This window comes from Parus major, chromosome 23 (genome assembly GCF_001522545.3).
Source record: "Parus major isolate Abel chromosome 23, Parus_major1.1, whole genome shotgun sequence".
Taxonomy (NCBI): Eukaryota; Metazoa; Chordata; class Aves; order Passeriformes; family Paridae; genus Parus; species Parus major.
Genome location: NC_031791.1, coordinates 2,334,852 through 2,353,723, shown reverse-complemented (window position 1 = coordinate 2,353,723; position 18,872 = coordinate 2,334,852). Strand labels below are relative to the sequence as shown.

Below are 18,872 nucleotides of genomic sequence, written 5' to 3'. Positions count from 1 at the left end.
GTGTGGGGAGAGAACGGGGTGGGTTTGGGGCAGAGAACGGGGTGGGTTTGGGGCAAAGAACGGGGTGGGTTTGAGGCAGAGAACGGGGTGGGTCTGGGGGAGAGAACGGGGTGGGTTTGGGGAAAGAACTCCATGGTTTTGGGGAGAGAACGGGGTGGCTTTAATGGAAAGAACCCGGTGGTTTTAGGGGAAAGAACTCCATGGTCTGGGGGAGATAACGGGGTGAGTTTGGGGTCAAGAATGGGATGGGTTTGGGGCAGAGAGCAGGGTGGGTTTGGGGGCAAGAATAGGGTGGCTTTAATGGAAAGAACCCGGTGGTTTTAGGGGAAAGAACTCCATGGTTTGAGGGAGAGAACGGGGTGGTTTTGGAGGAGAGAACGGGGTGGTTTTCGGGGGAAAAGCCCCAGTTTTTGGCTGCAGCACAGCTGGGTTTGTGCGAGTCGCACCGGGAGGAGCTGCTGGAGGAGCTGTCCTTCCCGGTGCCTCTGGAAGATGGGGAAGGGATGGCCCCAGATTTCCCCGTGGGAATCCCGGGAAACACCTCAGGGTGGGTGGGGGCCTCCCCTGGAAGGGGGAGAAGAGGGACCTGGAAAAGCCGTCGCTGTAGAATTGAGGGAATTCCAGCTCTGGGGAGTCACATCCTGTCACCTGGGGCTGGAATGTGCAGCAGGATCTGCCCTGGATGTTGTAAGGACAGGGAAGGAGTTGTAACCTCACCCTGGGATCATGGAGCACTGGAGGAATTGCAGATTTTTGTCCTCTGCTTCTTTTCCCAGCTGGTTTTTCCCTGTGAGGGTGGGGAGGCCCTGGCACAGGAATCTGTGGCTGCCCCATCCCTGGAAGTGTCCAAGGCCACCCTGGGATAGTGGGAAGTGTCCCTGCCTGTGGAACAGAACGAGCTGTAAGGTCCCTCCCAACACAAACCATTCCATGTTTTTCTGATTCCAAGGCGTGTTATGACCTTGATCTACCTGAGAAAGGAAATGTTTGAATTCCAGAGGATGAAACAGAGAAATAAAACTGTTCCTTGTCCCCTGCTGCTGCTCTGTGGTTGCTGCTTTGTTTTCCTGCAGCAAAAGAGTTAAAGTTGCCCAAAATCCCATTTTAATGAGCTGCCATAATCACTTGTAGATCTGGACTTGAGCCTCATTTCCCAGCAACTGCTGGAAGTGAACTTGGAGGAGGGATTGGCCAAATCCATCTGTAAACAGAGGACTTGGTCACCTCAGTGTGACCTCAAAAACTGCAGAGCCCCCTTGAGCAATGTTCAAAATTAGATAATTATGATTTCTTTTCACCCTAAAAATGTCTAAACCACAATAACCTCATCCTTCCCACCTCTATGGAGCCCACCTGGCTTTGGGATGAAGGTGCTGTTGGAGATCAGGATGTTCCCCTCCCGTGCCAATCCTTTATCTCTTGGCACCTCCTGCCAGCCCCGAGGGCAGAAATAGCTCCTTTATCTCAGCTTTCTAGGCCTGAGACAGCAAATTCCGACAAAATGGGAATAAATTCAACCCCACAGCTGCGGGTGATGGGGTGGTGGAGCTTCTCCTGGTCACAGCACATCCTGGCAGTGCAGAATTCCAGTTAATTAATAATTATAATGAAGTTCCAGTGTGGAGTGCAGCCTTTCCAAAGCTGGGAGCTGCTCCTGTCTGGGAACATGGATTGTACCAGTCCTGAAGAGCAGGCTGGGGTTGTCCCCAGTTATCTGATCCACTAATTACCCCCTGCACTAATGAGATTTCTGGAAGTGGGAAATCTCCTCCTCCAGGGCATGTGTGGCCATGGGAGCTGTCTCTGCCTGGAACTCCAGGTAATCCCTGCAGCTTTTGGGGGTAATTTTGGTACTTTTGATCAATGTGGTGCCATGGGAGCTGTCTCTGCCTGGAGCTCCAAGGAATTCCTGCAGGTTTGGGGCAGTTTTGGTGCTTTTGGTGAATGGAGCTGTCTCTGCCTGGAGCTCCAGGGGATTTCAGCAGTTTTGGGCACAATTTTGGTGCTTTTGGTGAATGGAGCTGCCTCTTCCTGGAGCTCCAGGGGATTTCAGCAATTCAGGGAATTGCTGAAGAGCAAAAAGCTTTTTTTGCTGAAAAGCAAAACTGCTTTTGTGGCAGTTTTGGTACTTTTGGTGAACGCGGGGCTCTCCCAATAGCGATGCCAGGGAAGGCTTGATGTTCCTCCTGGAATAACTGCAACATTCCACTCTGCCTACGGAAAGGAGCCCCGTGGTGGCCCCAGGTGGTGCCCTCAGCACCTCCAGGGGTGTCTGGAAGCAAAGCTGCTTCTCTGTACAGGGACTAGAGTGTCCCAGGCCAGGCTGGAGCAACCTGGGCTAGTGGGAAGTGTCCCTTGCCCAGGGCAGAGGTGGAATTAAATGAGCTTTAATGTACTTCCAGCCCGAGCCAGTGTGAGATTCTGTGACACCCCAGGGTGAGATTCTGTGAAACCCCAGGGTGGTTTTGCTGCTGCAGCATCAGCAAGCCCTGCTCAGAGCTCTTGTTTTGCAGGAAATTGGGTGAAATCTCTTCTTCCTCTTTTTGTTGTCAACCTCGTGTCTGGGGGCACTGGGTGAGCTGAGCTAGGGCAGGGTGGGCACTGCTGAGTTCTCATCCTCTCTTGGAGGTCTTTGCTGTGGGAGTCACTTGGAGAAACACCTGGAAAGAGCAGCACTTGCTGGGCAGGTGGGATTTTTCCTACCGGCGCCATTCCCATGGTGAAGGCGTTCCAAGGGCGGCCGTGGTGCTGCTGTTCCCTGTGTGTGTGTGTGTGTGAGATAATGGAGCTGCTGCACAGCCTGAGCTGAGCATCCAGCAGCTCATTCCCTGCTTGGAGCAGGAGTCTGGAGCTGGAATGGCTGAGGGAGGGAGGGAGGGAAGTGCTGAAATCTCCGAGTTGGGCTCCACCAGGATTTGGAAAATTCCAGTTGAGCGACACTGAGTGGATTCATTGCTGCCTCTCTAGCTGCTCTCCAGCTAATTGTGTTTGGTTCTCTCCTTCTCCCAAACTCTTCCCTCTGCTCTCCAGTCCCATCCAGCAAGCTCCATGGATCCCAGGGCGGTGACGTCGGAGCGGGAGCTTCCTCCCAGGCAGCACTGGCAGCCGTGGCTGCCCTGAGGTTCAGGTCACCCTGTGCTCCCCCCCTGGTTTGTCTGGCTCTTCCCTTCATCCCTTTGTCTTGTGAGATCCATGGGGTCCAGGCCTAAATCCATCCCGTGTATCCCAAGGGACTAGATGGGAGAAGTGCTGCTGAACACGGTGCAAATCCAGGTTTAATTCTTCACCAGAAATAAAAGAGGTGTAAGTGGGGAATTCGCTGCCCAGAGGTGGTTAAATATGGGATGGGAAGGGGGAAAAGCTTGGGGCTGGAGTAGGTGATATGGGGAGGCTGACTTCCAGTGGAATTTGGGAATTATCTTATGGTGGAGCTGCTTTAGTCCAGCCTAACTCCTGTTAATCCAAACCAAATATTCCCCAAAAATCTGCGTGACTCAACTCCTCCATCAGCCTCTTGAGCTGCAGCTGAATTTCCTTTGCAGTCTGAGCAATTCCAAGAGGAACTTTTTAAATAGCTGCTGGAACAGCTGCATGGGAGGAAGGAGGATCAGGATGGCAATGCTGATGGAGGGGGAGTGTGCAGCCTGTGCCTCTAAAAACCCAAAGTGGTGGGGCTGGAACTGCTCAGCTTGGCTTAGGGAATCTGGGATGAGGAGAAAACTCAGCCTTATGCAAGGGAATCTTGCCAGAGGGATGCATGTGGGTTGTGTGTTCATTTGAATCCTCAGCTGCAGCCAAAATATTCTGGGATCTTCCATTATTCTGCTTTTCCCAGTTCAGATCAGAGAGGTTGCACAAAGGGAGTGGAAACGCTCTGAAATTCACTTTATCCCTCTGGGATCTTCACCTCAGCAGGGTAAAGCTGGGAGAGGACACAGCTCCGTCCACCCTGAGCCTGCCTGAAGCTGTAACTTCCCACTTAAGCAAGGGAAAAAAGCATCAGTGTTCCCCACAGGGATTTAGTGTGGAATTAGTTGTAGGAAGATCCCTTTTAAGCAGAGCTCTGAGTCACACTTGGATCCCTGGCCCTACATCTGCCAGAAATAGGGATAATCCTCGGAGCAGAAGCACCTGGGCTCTCTGTCCTGACCCACCTGGGGCGTGGAGGTGGGAAAAGAAAGCTCCCCAAAAAACGCCAGGTGATTTCCAGCTGGAGTAAAGTTTGTTCCTATAGAAACTGCCGGTGGTTATGTAAGGAACGGCAGCTGCAGTGCAAAGGGAGCTCGTGCTCCAAAATGCAAAGTAGGTCTTGAAACCAACCAAAAAGTCACGAATAGCTCAGAGATCCTTCGGGCTGGTGCCTTGTAGTGGTGGTTCCCTTTGGCCCAGGAATCTGGGACAGGATTGGAGCTTTTAGCAGGAGCTGTTTTGGAGCAGTGAGTGTGAGCTTGGGTTTACCTGGCCCTTAATAAATCAGTTTATCTCTACTTTTGGCAAGATATGCCATTCCTTCCTGACCCTTTCCCTAGGAATTTCAATGGATAGTCCATGTGTAGCTGCAGAAATTGGAAAAATTCTTCATCCATCAGAAACTGACCCAGGACCTTCCTCTGCCTGGAGCTTTTTTTAAGCACTTGGTGGCTCCTAAAACATCCCCAACTCAAATTAAATTGGAAAACAGAGTCTAAATATTTTTAACACCCGAGTGACGAATTAAAAACATCTTAAAAAGCAGCAAAATTCTATTAACAGCATCAAAAGTCAATTTACTGATGGCAGAGCTTCCATCCTGCTGCTCTGTTTACAGGTGCACCTATCACCTAAATTCTTTGCATTTTATGGAAATTCAGGCCTTCTTGCAATCTGGAATTTCTAGGATTGACTGATGCATGGTTTTGGTGAAAAACTGATTCCACAGGAAGTCCATGGATTGTGGAATTGACTGATTTTTTTATTTTTTATTTTAATGTATGTTTATATTTTTAAGCTGTGGCACCATCAGTGTCGGTGATATCACCCAGTTCTTGTTCCTGGATCCTGATGATAGCACTGCTTGAAATTGTCCCTGTCACCATTTAATTGACTGAAGAAACAACCATCCCTTTCTGCAGCAGCAGGAAAGCCCCACCCTGCTGTTCACAGAAATTTTCATTTCCTCCACCTGCACTTCAAAGAACACGATGTGATAAAGTGATAAAGCTGCTGAAAGCTGCTCATCTTTACTTAAAAACGCACAAAACTTGATCTTTGAGGCCACAGGGCCCTCAAATATTGGATATTTTTGGTAAACTGGAAGATTTCAAACCTTTTTTTGGCCAAAATCACAGCCAGCACATTGGATTTTTTTGGGAAATGTGGTTGAGGCCTGCAATTATTTTGAAGGAGAAAGAAAGTACAAAGAAATCCCCCAAACAGCCTTTTTTTCTTTTGAAAGATGGGATAAAGCTGAATTTTGGGGTGATGAAACTACTTGATGAGGTGTGAATGTTTATCAAAGCAGTTTTGTGTGTGCTAAAGTGAGGGTTTGGCTTTAGCATCCCCTGAAAACTGCAGAAATCACTCAGTCCAGGCTTAAATCTGGGAGTGCAGCAGGGATTAATCCCAAATCTGAGCTGGATCTGTGATCCCTGCAGCAGGAGCTGTGCTCAGCCCAGCGATTTATAGTGTTAATAACTAAATAACATCATTTAGAGCTCTTGGAGCTGATTTAAGTGAGTTTTCCTTTGGTTCCCCAAAGTCCTGGAAGTGCAGAGTAGACACTTCCACAAAGAGCAGAGGAAGCTGTTTTGCAAGAGAGGCTTGGTCACAGCTCTGAGCAGGACAAATGGAAATAAATCCTTGAGCAATTTCTTTACAGAGCGAGGAAACCACAGGGCAGAGGAAACCTCTTGGATCCTGAGTCCTTTCCTCATTTGGCTCTGCAAAAAAATGAGGATTTTCAGATTGGACTCGAGGAAATTTTTTCTCTGGTGAAAAGCTGAGGGTGTGAATGTCCCCTGGCAGGGATTCTCCTTCTCCAGGGACAATTCCCCACATCCATTTCTCTCAGGGGATGGTTGGATGACTCCACAGTTTTGGGGCAGTTTTGGGATCCATGGATGTATCCCTGGAAGAGCTGGCTGCTCATTTCCACTGGGAATATTTCATCAGAATGGTGATGTTCCCTCAATCCTGCCCATGGAAACATCTCTCTTTTCCTTGCTCCTCCTTTTCCATGGAGCTGTGGCTTTGCAGCCACCTCCTGGTTTATTTTAAAACGCTTTCTGCAGAGTTAGTTCTGCAAAAGGCTGCCTCAGGAACTCGGGCCAGAGTTTGGTGCCTGAGTAAAGTGTGAGGAGTGAATCCCCTCGGGATTTCTCAATTAAAACCACTCCAGGGTGTGAACTTGGAGCAGTGACTCATTTGGAGCAGGCTCCTCAGGCTGGGAGTTGAGAAGGGAATGGGGCCCGGGGTTTTAAAGGGAATTAGGATCCTTTTCAGTCATTCGGATTGCTCAGCAGCCCTTGGAGCAGTAATGAGCAGGACTTAGACGGGGACTGGAGCTGGCAGGAGAAGTTTGGTATGTGGAGTTTATTTTGACAGTAAATGATGTAAAACAGGCTCTGGAATTGTCTCCTGGAGCACTGGATGGTGCATCCTCACTTGGGAACGTCCTCAAATGCTCAGGAAAGCTGGGAATGAAAATTCCACTGAGCAAGGGATGCTTTGGAGCTCGTGGTCCTCCTGCAGCCCCCACCAGGCTGGGAGTGCATCCCAAGGGGGTCTGAGCTACCCTAAATCTTGTGCCAGGGCTGAGTGGGCATCCAGGCTCTGAAAAGTGTTTGGATTCTTATCCAAATTGATGTTTCCTTCAATCCAGGAGGGATTTGTGCAAGCCCAGGGGCACAGATTTCCATCAGAGCAGAGCAGGGTTGGTGCCAGGTGACTTTGCTTCCCATGGATGTTAAAATTATCCATAAAGCTGAGACAAAAGCAGTGTCAGCACCAGGAGAGGCTGGCACTGGTGGGCACTGGAGGAAATTCCCAGTTTTCCATGTGGGAATGGGGTTTCCATTTCAGCCTGGTGGCTCTGAGGGTGCTCAGCCTCGGGGGAATTGATTTTATAACATCAACCAGATGATTCACGAGAGAAACAATTCTATTTTTTAGTGATTTAAGGAGCTGAATGTTTATGTTGGCTTTGTCCTCAACCATGTGGGAGATAAATCCATAATTCCCTGAGCCAGGAGGGTGAGGTGCTCCCTGTCCTCAATTCGTGGTGGGGTTATCAGGGTCTGCCCAATTCTTTTGAGGGGTGATTATTCTCCCAGGCAGTTCAGCTGTGCTGATTAAAGCTGCCCTGTTGTTATTTATTTATATAAATCCATTTTCCTCAGAAAAATTTTATCCTAAACTCCATCCCAGGCGTTTTTCCCCCTTTCCTCACTGGAGCTGCTGCAGAGTCTGAGCTGGGGCTGGGTTTTGGGGAGGTGAAAAGCAGCAGCACGGGGTGAAAGTCACATCTGGAGATACCACCTGGGGCTTTTTCCAGTCAAATCACCTTGAAAAGAGCTGTGAAACCTTGGGGAAATGCCTGCAAAAACCCCTAAAAAGCAAAATGTGAGGCGCTGGGCACTTGCAGGGAGATTTTTAGTGGGAGATGTTTCAGTGTGAGCTGCTCCGAAGAGGGAAGTGGGAGGTTGTTTACATCTGCACCGAGCCCTTCCCTCCTCCCACAAACTCAGGGCTTTGTGAGACATTCTAAAAGACATTTCTAGAAGGCATTTGAAGGTTAAAATGCTGGTTTAGTTAAGCTGGAGGTGTGGGAAGGGGTGTTGGATCTGACCTGACCCCACCAGGGTTTGCTGTGGCTGCAAGGGAGCACTTTGGAAAATCCAGATTTGTTCCCTGTGTGGCTCTGTGTCCTTCCTGTCACAGAGCAGAATCCTGAGCTGCTGGGGTCACAATCTGTGCCTCTGCCCAGAATAAAACCATCCCTGCATCCCCCAGCTCCTCTGTTCCCTGAAGATTTGAAGCCTTTCCTGCAGCACCTTCTGTCTGTGCAAGGACACCCAAATCCCAGATGGAATCTCCCCAGAGCAGAGCTCACCTCTGGCTGTATAATGTGTTTATTGCTGGGAGAAGTTCAAGAAGCCCTAAAGATTCATTTTCATTTAAATATAAATTAAATTTATATTAAATATATATAAATATATATATATATATATTATATAATTATATATATAATTGCCTGTATTGCCTGTCCCAGAACTTGGATTTAGGAGTTGCAGCACATTCCAGCTGTGATTTCCTTGTTGTCCCAGAGCCCTCAGGGGACACTGGAGCAGCAGGAGGGTGTGACACTACCCCTGAGTCATGTTTTAGTGGGAGGTTGTGGTGGCTTGAGCTGGTCCATGTGACAAACCCACTGAGCCGATTACCCCAGGAGCTGCCCATTAATCCTTTTAGTCCTATCAAGGGCTAAATTTATCTGGAGTTTAAGTCTAACCTTGAATCTCATGGTAATCCTTCCAGCAGTCTCACGTTAGAGCCCTGGGGGTGGATCTGGGGGAGAATTCCGTGTGGAAATCACAGGAATTCTAAGGGTTTTATTCCCAGTTTTTTGGGCATGTTTAGGTGGTGCAGAAGTTGTGGGTTTTGCTTTGGTAATAAAGGAGGCAATAAAGGGACTGAGGTGCAGGCAAAGGTGTCTGGGAAGTGAATTCCTCAGCTCCATTAAATTTATATCATTCCCAAAGGCCACTCCTGGAGAGGGAAAAAGCAGCAAATAATGGCAGGAGAGGCCAGAAAACCTAATAAAGGCATTTTTGAAGTGAATTCCCTGGAAGAGGTGCTGGAGTTACCTGTTGGAGGTTGGATACCTGTGCTCTGGAAGGGTCCCTGGTTGCATTTTCAGCACCACATCCCTCAGGATGCTCCAGGCTTTCCCTATGAGCAGGAATTAAATTGTTAACAGAATCTCAAATACAGCACTGCTTTTTTAGGGCTTCAAAATGACACTTTCCCCCTCTTCCCCCCCTCCCACCTCCCTCTCATTAACTTGAAGCTCTGCTATTTTAGTTGTGGCAAGAAAAAGCGGGTAACTCTTCATCCTCCGGAATAATGTCTGGAAAAAGGGCTGCTGGAGGCTGTTTGTTCCCTGTTCTCCCAGTTTCCCATGCACTGGGACACCAGTTTGTGCTGGGAGCTGGAACTCTGCACTGGGAGCAGGGGGTTTAATTTTAAAATATTCCTAAAATATTCAGTAGGGTTGAGGGTCTGGCCTGGCAGGGAGAGGGGTGGGAATTCCTGTGGATCTCTGTATCCCCTGGGGAATGCCCTGCTGGGATTCCTGGGTGCACTGAGTCGATCTGAGCTCATTAATCTTCCCCTTGTGGGTGTTTTTTTTATCCCTGGCATGATCTCCCATCCACACCTCGGAGCTGTCCTGCCTGTCCAAGCCGCATGAAAACCGGGAATCTCCGTCAGAACCGTGGAAACTGGAGTGAACTGATCATTCCTTGGGCTGGGATTGCTTCTGGGGGCCAAATCCTGGGCTTGGTGCTGCTCCCCTGGCTCAGCTGGGAGTTCCTGCCCAGCACTCAGGAGATTTGAAGATGCTGAGTGGGTTTTTGCTGTAGGAAAAACTCTTCTGGAGCTGATTTCCAGGCTACCCTGGAAAGAAGGGGAAAAAGCAGGATCACAGACATGGCAGAGCTCTGGGGGTTGGAGTTTTTTGAGTGGTTTAAATTCCTCTTTTCCTGCCTCTTCCTCTTTGAGCTGTTTGGTTTGTGTGGATGGAAGAGGGAGGCAACAGATCCCCAAGGATAATGATTTGGAACATCCTGCTGATGTGGAATTGCAGTTTCCAGCCTGGATGAGAATCCAAAGGCTTCAATCCCAGTTCACTTGGTGCAGTTTCCCTGTTCTCCAGGCAAAAAAAAAAAAAGGGTGGGGGTTGGATTAATGAGAAACACTTTCCTGTCTCTTCCCAGGGCCACGATGGGCATCCTGGAATATTGGGGTGTTCATCTGCATCCGCTGTGCCGGGATCCACAGGAACCTGGGAGTTCACATATCCAGGGTCAAATCCGTCAACCTCGACCAGTGGACACAGGAACAGATTCAGGTAAAGGCTGGGATAACACACTGAGGGGGTTTTTGTGTTAGTGGAGCTTCATAAATTTAGAATTAAACCAAGCCAGGATAGCCCAAAAAATGTGGGAAGTGGAGGAGGAAGAAGAATTCCAGCTGGGATGGGTTGGAAGGGAAAATGTCCCCATTCCAGGCTTGACAAGCAGCAGAGAGTGAAGCTAAAGAAGCTGCAGGTCTCTGTTAAATTACCAATCCCTGCCTGGAGGTGCTTCCCACCTGTCCTGGAGCGTCCCAGGGATTTCCAGAGGGATTTTGGATTGCTAAGGGGATATTTATCCTGCCTTGCACTGAATATTGCTTAGGATTGGCAAATGGGATGGGAGGGGATTGGAGCAGCTGCCTCAGGATCCCCTGGCGTGTGGAGAGTGCCTTTCAGGAGCATCTCCCTCCCTTGATTTCTTTTCCCTGGCAGCCTGGAATGCTGTGGGAAAGCTTTTATGTCTGGGAAAGGAAAATTTTAAGGAATTTGTTTGGATTTCAGTGCGTGCAGGAGATGGGGAACGGCAAAGCCAATCGTCTCTACGAAGCCTACCTGCCCGAGAACTTCCGGAGGCCCCAGACAGACCAGCATCCTTTGTTCCCTGGAAAAACACAAAAACACAGAGCCTTTCCACCCTGGAGCTGTGTGGTTAAACCTCCCTGGAGGAGGAGGAGTTCCCTGGGGCAGGGAATGGGAATGAAGGAATTGCTGCCGAGTTGTGGGGGAGGAGAACTGGGACACCAAGGTCACCACAGGAGGCTGCTCGGGGTTTGGAACCTGGAAGGAACAGGAGGGTTGGATTTTCCAAAGTGCTGAGTATTCCAAAGGCTCTGTGGAGACCTAATTGTGGCCTTCCAGGACCTGAAGGAGCTGCAAGAGAGATGGAGAGAGATGATTGACAAAGGACAGGATAGAAGGGGTGGATTCCCACTGCAGAGGGCAGGGATAGGTGGGATTTTGGGAAGGGATTCCTCCCTGTGAGGGTGAGGAGGGGCTGGAATGGGTTTGCCAGGAAAGTTGTGGCTGCCCCATCCCTGGAAGTGTTTCCCAGGCTGGATGGAGCTTGGAGCAGCCTGGGATAGCAGAACGAGCCCAAGGGCTTTAAGGTCTCTTCCCTTCCCTGGCATCCCAAAACTGGGATTCTCCAATGGAATTTTTAATGCTGCTGAAAACTTCAGCTGTAACTCCTGCCTGTCAGGAATGCTGAGTAAACAGGGGTAGGATGATGTGAAGCTAAGAAATCCCCACAAGAGTACCTTTCACCATCATTTTCTGAGTTAATCTGATAGCTGAGGTGCTTTTTGAGGTGCAGGATCCTGTTGTGACCACTGTGATCTGTGCTGGTCACCTGAATGTGTTGAGAGGATGCTTGGGGCAAAAAAACCCCCACAAAAGCAGTGGAGAAAACACAGCAAGAGCCTAAATCCTGATTTAATTCCCTTTTTATAGCACTGAAATAACCTGGAATAACCCACAGGCAAAAACTGAGCTGGGATCCAGCAGTAAATTATTTTAAGAAAGTTACTGCTGGAAATGCTCTTTAAACAATGATTTAATTTAGTTACAGCCTGTACCTTGTTCCTCCCTGTCAAATAAGGCTTCTATTCTGGAATCCTTTGTCCTTAACCAGCTGCTGTAGAGCTGTGGAGAGTTTTATCCGGGATAAATACGAGAAGAAGAAATACATGGACAGAAGCATTGACATCAACGCCTTCAGGGTGAGTCTGGAGGTTGAAATTTGTGATTAAAACACTTCAAATGTTCCCTGTGTCAGGGGCAATCTCTTCTCCAGGGCTGCTTGCACTTCATGGGATGAATTCCTGCCCAGCACTGAGGAGATTTGAAGATGCTGATGGGTTTTGCTGTAGGGAATCTTCTGGAGATCTCCAGGTTATCCAGGAAAAAAGGAGAAAAAGCAGGATCACAGACATGGCAGAGCTCTGGGGGTTGGAGTTTTTTTGAGTGGTTTAAATTCCTGTTTTCTTCCCTCTTCTTCACCCAGCTGATTGGTTTGTGTGGATGGATATCTCCAGGGACAATGATTGGAGGAGATCCTGGAAGGGTTTTATCCAATTCCTTGCTTAGAGCAGGAAAAGTACAAAAACTTAACTCAAATTCAGCTGTTTCTGAGGGATTTTATCTCTGAGGGATTTTACATCAGTTACAGCACCAGGTGTGAGTTTTTTCTTGGTGTAATCAGGAACTTTCTCCCTCATGTCAGTGATTTTTCCCTCACAGAAAGAAAAGGATGGCAAAATTGTTTAAATTCCTGTTTTCTTCCCTCTTCCTCTTCCAGCTGTTTGATTTGTGTGGATGGAAGAGGAGGGAGGCAATAATTCTCCAGGAATAATGATTGGAGGAGATCCTGGAAAGGTTTTATCCAATTCCTTGCTTAGAGCAGGAAAAGTGCAAAAACTTACCTCAAATTCAGCTGTTTCTGAGGGATTTTATCTCTGATCTAAAATCAGAGATAGATCTGATTTTAAAATCAGTTTAAATAAGTTAGATCAGTTACAGCACCAGGTGTGAGCTTTTTCTTGCTGTAATCAGGAACTTTCTCCCTCATGCCAGTGATTTTTTTTTACCCTCACAGAAAGAAAAGGATGACAAATGGAAAAGGAGCAATGAATCAGAAAGAAAACTGGAACCCATCATCTTTGAGAAGGTGAAAATGGTAAGATGAGGAAGAAAATCTTGGAGCAGTTGTGGAGACATCCCTGAGGCAGAGCAGAGAGATTCCAGCCTGCTCTGGGAGCATTTTTCTGGCCTCAGTCACACCCTGGGTGCTTTGAGTCTCTGGTGGGAGCTTGTTTTGCTCGGCTCACCAGACACTGAGCAGATGTGCAGGTTGGAATCCAGCTATTCCCTGCTGATTTTTCCAGCTCCAGCAGCTGTTTCTCCCTGGTTTAGAGCCTGCTTGGCTTTGACAACCTATTGGGACAGTAAAAAACTTGGAAATATTCACTGAAATTCTCATTTTGGAAGAGCAGAGAGAGTTTTGCTTTTATTTTTGATTTAGATCCAGTGGGGAAAAAAGGGATTTTAAGGATTCATCTCATTAAAACCTCTGACATTTCAGAGTGAACCCAAAAGCTGCACAAGATTTGTGTTGTTTCTTTTCCCCAGCCTCAAAAGAAAGATGAAACGCAGCAATCCAGGAAAAGTTCCCCCAAATCTGAGCCAGTCATGGACTTGCTGGGCCTGGGTAAGAGAAATTGGTATAGAAATTTGGGGAATTTGCAGAGTTTCAGTGCTAATTTTCCCTGTCAGGTGAACAATTCCAGCAATCCTGCGGGAATCTTCAGCTGGAGCTGCTCCAGTGCTGCTTGGGAAGAGTTTCCCATGTGTTTCCCTTTTTCCTGGAGCCTGTGGTGTTCCAGGAGGTTGGTGGCACAAACAGGACCCAGGGACACTTCCCAAACCTTGCTCCAGTCCCTTCCAGCACCAGGGGGGATCAGGTCACTGGGTGGGGTGGCACTGGTGTCACAGAGGTGTCCCCAGGCTGGGGCAGTGTGGAGACACCAGGACCTCTCTGTCCCTGCAGATGCTCCGGTGACAACGCCGGTCACCAACGGCCGGCCCAGCAGCCTGGAGAAGGATCTGGACCTCTTTGCATCCGTGGGATCCAGCTTGGACTCCAGGAAGGTGAGCTGGGAATGTTGGTGCTTGGAAAAGCCTGGTTGGGTCGTAGAAGCACAGGATAATTTAGGATGGAAGTTAAAGAACACCTTGCACTATCCCAGGGTGCTCCAGCCTGGCCTTGAACACTTCCTGGGATGGGGTATCCATCTGGGAATGCTGTGCCACTGTTTCACCACACACATCGATTGTCTGCCCTAAATCTTGCTTCATCTCAATTTCCATTCATTAAATCCTAAAATCTCCCTCTTCCATGTTGAAGCCATCACCCCAACACATCCCTGCACGAGGATGGATAGTCCCCTTCTTCCCCTCGTGCTGGATTTGGCCCTGATCCTGTCTCTTTGTCCCAGGTCGTTGGCTCCATGCCAACCTCTGGAAGCGCCGGCTCTGTTCCTGAAAACCTGAATCTCTTCCCGGAGCCTGGAGGGAAGGGGGAGGAAGTGGGGAAGAAGCAGCTCTCCAAAGACTCCATCCTGTCCCTCTATGGCTCCCAAATGTCCCAGGTGCCAGCTCAAGGTAACCCTGGCACGAGCTGGGACCTGGAGGGCACCAAGGGAGGGTGGCTGGGGTGTCCTGGGGGCTGATAAACTTCCAGGAGAAGTGGGAATGTGGGTGGAGGATCCTGGAATGGGTTGGGTGAGAAGCTCATCCTGTTCCAGCCATGCGCTTTCCACCATCCCAGGTTGTTCCAAGCTCTTTCCAAGCTGGTCTTGGGCACTTCCAGGGATGGGGCAGCCACAGCTTCTGTGGGAAATCCATTCCAGCCCCTCACCAGCCTCACAGGGAAGAATTCCTTCCCAATATCCAGCCCAACCCTGCCCTGTGGCACTGGGAATCCCTTCCTGCATGTCCTGCCCAAATTCCCTCTCCAGCTTTGTTGAGAGCTGTGAGCAGCACCAGCAGCATCTCAGTCTGGATATCCCAACCAGATTGTGAGTGGGATTTTGACATCCCAGCCCCTGAACTGATCGGTTCTTCCCTGCTCCCTCCCTGCCGTTCCCAGGAGCGATGTTCATGGCGCCGGCTCAGCTGGGCTATCCCGCTGCTCCCTACCCCGGCTTCCCTGGAGTGCCCCCCTCCAGCAGCATGATGGGGGGCATGGTGGCCCCATCCATGGGGCTGCTGGCCCAGCCCGGAGCTGCAGGCATGGTGGCACCCATGGCCATCCCGGCAGGATACGTGGGCAACGTGCTGGGCGTTCCCAACGGGATGATGGGGGCCCAGCAGCCCGGCTACGTGGCCGGGGTGGCCGCGGTGGCCCAGCCCGTGTACGGGGTGCAGCCGGCACAGCAGCTGCAGTGGAACCTCGCCCAGGTGAGGGGGACACACCTGGAGAGGCTTTTTGCAGGGATTTTCTGGTGGTGGGGAGGGATGGTGGTGCAGGGGATCTCTGGGGGGGTTCTGCTCGGTGTGGGAACGGTTCAGTTGGATTTCCCTGCTTTGGGAGCAGCTGGGAATCCCAGGATCAGTCAGGTGGGGAAAGAATTCCCAGTCCAGTTCCAACCTCACCTCCCAGCCCAGAGCATTGAGCCCATGGACACCTCCAGGGGTGGGGACTCCAAACATCCCTGGGCAATTCCAAGGCCCGGCCACCCTTTCCATGGAGGAATTCCTGCCGATGTCCAACCTGCCCCAAAGTCCTCCCGTGCTGGGGAGCCACACCCTGCTCCCCTTCAGGGTTCAGCTGGTTTTGGGAGCCGTGGGCGGTGTCCAGGCCCATCCCTGACCTCTCTCCTGTCCCGTTTGCAGGTGACCCAGCAGATGGCTGGGATGAACTTCTATGGAGCCAATGGAATGATGGGCTATGGACAGTCCATGGGAGGAGGAGGAGGAGCCCAGGGCAGCAATCCCTCCCTCAGCTCCCCGCTGTGGAAATGAGCGCTTGCTCGCACGTGACCATTTCTGCCTTTGTTCTGTTCTCCAAACCCGCTCCATGAGACATTCAGGGTTTTTGCTTTCGGGTTTGGGGACCCAGCCCAACCTGAATTTTTTTCCATCCCTGAGCTCCATCTCTGCCTTTCCACTGTCACAGCCACGGGGCCAGCTCGGTGTCCAGGCCGCGAGCGCCCTGCTCTCAGCACAGTCAATGCACTCGGGGAGGGGATCCCTCCCTGCACAAAGCTCCACCAGAGCTCCTGGGTAGCACTTCATGCCCTGCTGGGCACCTGGGTACAGGTGGGACTGGCAGATCTGGACTGCCGGCATTTCTCACTTCAACTCCAGTGTTAGAATTTTTTTGTGGGGGGGAAAAGGGGTGGGGAACATGGTTTGGTGCTGAGGAACTGGATTTAAGCTGAGCCCAGGGGCAAGCAAGCCTTGCTACCTCCTTCCTCCAGCGGAGCTCTCCCTGCTCCCACCCTCCTTGGAACCAAAGTCCTTGGGAAAAGCCCTCTCCCACCCCTCCTGAGCAAGCAGGAATCTCGCCCAGAGTGGGGGCAAAGCCGATGGAATGTGAAAAACTTGCACTCCAGAGTGAATTTTCTGGCTGGTGTTGGGATTTGATGGAATTCCACTTCTAACAATCTAACCAGAGTTAATTCTCTGGGGCCCAGAGCCCTGTGCAAGTTTTCTTACACTTTTAAAAAATGACTCTGACATCCTAATTTATACTTTTTTCTTTTGTTTTGTTTTGTTTCATTCTTGTTGTCGTTGTTCCTGTGTAAAATCCTCGTTCTCCCCTTTCCTGGCTCGCTTGGGACATTTTAATCTTAGGCATATTTCTTTTCTCATCTCCACTAGAACCCAAAACTGCTTCAGAAGTCAGCAAGAAGTCGGACTTGTGGTCTGCTCTCTCCTGTGGATATGTAAATTCCCAAATAAAATATTGCAGTGGACTCCTCTGGTGCTGGTGATCACTCCAGGTGTGGGGAATTTAGGGAGTTTTATCCCAAAAATCAGCCCAAGTTCCCTTTTGTTTGGGCTCTGTCCCAAATGCCAGGGAGCTGAGGGAGCACAACCAGGCCTGGAAGAATCCAAAGTTGACACTTTTATATACAAACCCCTCAGCTCTGGGATGGGGGGGAAGGTGGAGCAGAATTCCTGCATTAAATGATTTTATTCCAGCTTTAATTCCATTATTTCATCACAGCTTTAAACTCAGATTTAACCAAATCTGGTTGAGGCTCTTCCAAAATGTGAAGGAACAGGGAAAATCAGAGAATTGTGGAATTCCAGAATGGTTTGGGTCCCATTCCACCCCCTGGCCCTTTCCCAATCCAGGTTTCTCCACCTGGTCCTGGACACATCCAGGGGTGGAGAAGCCACAGCTTCCCTGAGAATTCCATCCCAGCCCTTGCCCACCCTCACAGGGAGGAATTTCATCCCAAAATCCACCCAGCCCTGCCATTCCCCCTTTTCTTGTCCCTCTGTGTCCTCGGGAGAAGCTCCCTCCCCATTTTTCTTGGGAAGCTGGAGGGGGTTTGGGAGCCAGGGAGGTTTGGGGGTGCTTGTGGGAACTTTTATTCATTATGGGGTTTCTTTTATCACATCCAACCTCCTTTTTCCAGGGGAAAAAAACAAAAAAAAGAGGTTTTATCCCATTCCCCTCTTTCCCAGAGTATCCAGGAGGAGTTGTGGGATGATTTGGGGTTTTTTTGGGGGGTGGAAAACTCAACTCAAGCACAGGAAGAAGTTTTCAAGCTGGCTTTAATCATCTCCACTTGCTGCCCCAATACTGTACATGCAAAGCCAATTAAAAGGTGAATAATTCAGCTTTTCCTCCCTTTTTTTTTTTTTTTTGTTTTTATTTTTTGGGAAGGAAAATGTCAGGAATATTTTACAAAACAACGTGCGCCCTCAGAGCCATCGGTCCCGCAGATAGAAACCACAAAAATACAAGAGTTTGACATTTAAGAAAGGACCACACACATAGAAAACGGGACAGGACACAGGTAGAAAATTCCATTTGTTAGTTCTTTGAAATATTCCCACTTTTCTGCAGACATCCCAAACCCATCCCCTTCTCTTGGATGTGGGACTGGGGCTCCGAGGATGCTCCAGTTCCTCCCTTCCCGCTGATTTTGGGGAGGGTGGAGTTGAGGGATGGGAGGAATCTGTCATTAAACCAAGTTTAGCACAGACTGGGGGGATGGAGTCACTATTCCAGCTCCCACAAGTCCTAAAATATCCAAGGAAAGTTCCCCTGGCTCTCCTTTCCCCCCTTTATTCTCATTTAGTGCCAATTAACTCGTGGTTAATTAAGCTCTGACACTTCCCCCCCTCTCCTGGTGAGCTGGTGGGATAAACATTCCCAAACTTCACTTTGCCTACTCCTAAAAACCCATTGAGAGTTTCCATGCAAATTTGGGGGGATTTGAGGCTGGAAAATGGGAGGGATTTTGGGGTCCTTGTGGGGTTTTGCACTTTCACCCCTGTCCCTCCTTTCAGCTTCCAAGGGTTTGGAATTTCTGGCAGAGCTCTGGGAGCGTCTCTTTGCCTTTAATCCCTCATCATTTGCATCCTTTTGTTCCCTTTTATTTTATTTTTAATGGATCCAAACCAGCCTGGAATGCCACAATTCCCCTCAAACTTTTTAGGGGGAAGCTGGGTTGAAGGATTCCTTATTATGGATAAAATCCCTCCATTTGGAACGGAAATCCAGAATTTTTGGGTGGGATAAACATTCCCAAAACTTCACTTTGCCTACTCCTAAAAATCCATTGGGAGTTTCCCCCTTACTTGTATTTCCCTGGTGCTTCTCCCAACCCAAATTCCAGGAGAAATTCTCAACTTTGCTTTCTCCAGAGCCGCTTTTAGGTGTAAACTTGAGGGATTAATGACAGATTCCGGAGTCCTGGATCATCCTGAACATTCCAGGTGCTCTTTCCTGGGATGAATTCTGAGCTGGGGAGGAGGAAGATGATGGGATGGGGAAAGATTCTCTCCTTTCATGAAAAGATCAAAGCCCTTTAAGAAAACAAGGCCACCAACTTCAAAGTGCTCTGAACATTCAGGGGCTCCCCCAGGCTTCCAGAGGCCCTCAGGATCAGGAATTCCTTTGTGATATTCCCTGTGGCAGGAAAAAATTCCCTTTTCAGCCAGAGGGAGCTGGGATCCTGTAGGGAATGGGATCAGCATTCTGCAGCTCCTCCCAAGGGAAGGTCACCCCCTGCCTGCT

General features: G+C 49.5%; 1 protein-coding gene across 1 annotated transcript; it reads left to right on the top strand.

The window, feature by feature from the left end:
• The first annotated feature begins 9,953 nt into the window (after positions 1 to 9,953).
• SMAP2 (small ArfGAP2) lies at positions 9,954 to 16,590 on the top strand. The gene is made up of 9 exons (XM_033519577.1): positions 9,954 to 10,108; positions 10,616 to 10,701; positions 11,754 to 11,832; positions 12,708 to 12,788; positions 13,241 to 13,319; positions 13,659 to 13,759; positions 14,107 to 14,272; positions 14,760 to 15,070; positions 15,506 to 16,590. The coding sequence occupies exons 2-9, from the start codon at positions 10,628 to 10,630 to the stop codon at positions 15,632 to 15,634; spliced, it is 1,020 nt and encodes a 339-aa protein (XP_033375468.1). The 5' UTR covers positions 9,954 to 10,108; positions 10,616 to 10,627; the 3' UTR covers positions 15,635 to 16,590.
• Positions 16,591 to 18,872: the final 2,282 nt, after the last annotated feature.